Source organism: Hordeum vulgare, chromosome 7H, assembly GCF_904849725.1.
Source record: "Hordeum vulgare subsp. vulgare chromosome 7H, MorexV3_pseudomolecules_assembly, whole genome shotgun sequence".
Classification (NCBI taxonomy): Eukaryota; Viridiplantae; Streptophyta; class Magnoliopsida; order Poales; family Poaceae; genus Hordeum; species Hordeum vulgare.
In genome coordinates, this window is record NC_058524.1 from 579,917,746 (window position 1) to 579,919,944 (window position 2,199).

General features: G+C 63.4%; 1 protein-coding gene across 1 annotated transcript; it reads right to left on the minus strand.

Moving 5' to 3' along the window:
* Positions 1-287: 287 nt before the first annotated feature.
* Positions 288-1,993, minus strand: LOC123412436 (protein IRX15-LIKE-like). The gene is made up of 2 exons (XM_045105384.1): positions 902-1,993; positions 288-762 (listed from the first exon to the last, which is right to left on the minus strand). Exons 1-2 carry the CDS (start codon positions 1,654-1,656, stop codon positions 486-488), a joined length of 1,032 nt encoding a protein of 343 aa, XP_044961319.1. The 5' UTR covers positions 1,657-1,993; the 3' UTR covers positions 288-485.
* Positions 1,994-2,199: the final 206 nt, after the last annotated feature.

Sequence of the window (2,199 nt, forward strand, 5' to 3'; positions counted from 1 at the left end):
AGCACGACGCCACCGGCATTCTATGCCCTGTCGACCAGGCTAGGCCAACATACGATGCGATCAATGCCAATGCAACCCAATCCAACACACCGCTCCCTATCATGTTTTGGGGGAAAAAAATTACAGTCGTGCTCTCCGGTGTTCATCCCTTGTTCTGTCATTTTTCTTATCAGTTCTTCGTTGCCATCCTGGTTCTTGTCAGACGACGTGAAAAAACGACGACGCGGAATAATAAAAATAATAAAATAGAGCAAGAAAAGTAGCAACGGACGCCATGGCGTGAGCTGTGAGCACTGAGCACTGAGCGCAACAATTCATTCCTCTCATCACTGATTTTTACAGCTTGGTCGAGCTTTCACTGGCGCCCTTTTTTTCACCACATGCCGACATCATCATTGGCTATCAGACGACGGTAAAAAAGACAGGAGAGAGAGAAGGGAGGTAAGTTACCGGAGTAAAAAAAAAAGGAAAAGGAAAATTCTAATCTACTGCGCGGCGGTGTCGGTGGCGGCGGGGCGGCCGCAGAAGGCATCCCGGCGGACGGCGCTGCCGCCGCGGATGACGAAGTGGGCCAGCGACCGCGTGCTGGACGCCGGCACGCGGTTCTCCTCGCAGAGGAACTCCCTGGAGCACGCCCGCTCCACCTCCCGCTCGTAGTCGTGCACCAGCACGTCCGTCGCCGCGCCCTCCTCCTCCCGCGCCCGCGCCAGCACGCCCGCCGTGAATATCGCCGACATCCGCCCCGGCGACGACGCCGTGTACCTGAAGAAAGAAGACGGCCGTCGCCATTAAAAACCGGACGAGATTCAGGGACCTGCTGCTTCTTCCGCTCGAACTTGAAATCCGATTCCCCCAAAACGAAAAAAAACGAAATTTGGATCTTGGATACGGCGAGCCCTACCCGCGCGGGCCGTCGACGAGGATGACGTCCCAGGCGACGTCGTAGAGCTGGTTGGGGAGGTCGTTGATGGCGAGGCGGCAGTCGGAGAAGAGCAGGTTCTGCACGGGCTGGCACTCGGCGGCGCGGGCGGCGCGCGCGGCCTCGAGGAGGTCCGGGAACTCGCGGACCGTGGTGGTGTAGGCCACGTCGTAGGCCTCCAGCCCCGGGTGCCGCCCCTCCAGGTGGGACACGTACCACTGGTTCTCGTCCAGGAACACGGTGCGGCCGCCGTGGTTGAGCGCGCGCCACAGCGGCGTCTCCCCGCCGAGACCGAACACCAGCAGGTTGCAGGGGGACCGCCGCTTCAGCGCCGCCGCGATGGCGCGCACGTCCGCCGCCGGCATGCTCCCGGACGTGTTGCCCCCCACTGCCGCGTACTGTACCAGGGCGTCGAACACGTACCCGGGCAGCCCCGGCCCGGTCGCCGCCGCCTCCCCCTTGGCCGCGGCGGCGGCGGCCCTCCGCGCGCCCGCCGACGCCGCGAGCCTGGCCGCCGCGGCCGTCGACCCCGTGGCCCTCCGCCTGCCGCCGACGGCCGAGGACGCGTCCCGCGCCGCGGAGAGCAGCGAGGCCAGGGACACGCACGCGAAGCAGGCCAGGAAGACGACGAGCCACAGCCGGCGCCGCCCCATCCAAGGCGACCCCGACCCGCCGCCGGACGGCTTGCTCGACGAAGAGTGCACCAGCAGAACCTTCTGCCCGCCCAGCCCCTTCATCCCCCGCCTGCCCCGTCCCTCCCCGCCAACCAGCCGCCGGACCAAGAAACGCAGCGGCGACACGGATTGTAGCGGCGGTAGGGCAAGATTGAAGAACGCCAATCTGAGCCGGCCTCCCGGATCGATCTGCTCCCAGTGACAGCGAGTGGGCTGGGATAGTTATGGAGAGGGAGGAGGCGGTGGTGGTGTGGGTGGAGGTGGAGGTGGAGGGGAAGCAATGCGGATGGAGGGGAGGGAGGGGATGGGTCTGTTCGGCCGGCCGCGGCTGGGTTGGGTCGGGTTGGGTTGGTAGGTTGAAGGGGAAATCGATCCCGCCGGGGTTTGCGGTGGGTCTCGGGTCTGTTTCGTGCGGTCCGACCCCGAAGAAGGTCTCCACGGAGTCAAAGATCTGTGGTACTAACCCAAGTACTGTAGCGGGCCGCAGCAAATAACGTGGAAATGATTATGAATTAAAGGGGCTGCTAGCATCCACCGCGTATGTTTAGTAGAACATCGATCACCTGGACAGACGTTCTAACTACGTCGGATCTGCTTTGGTCGGGC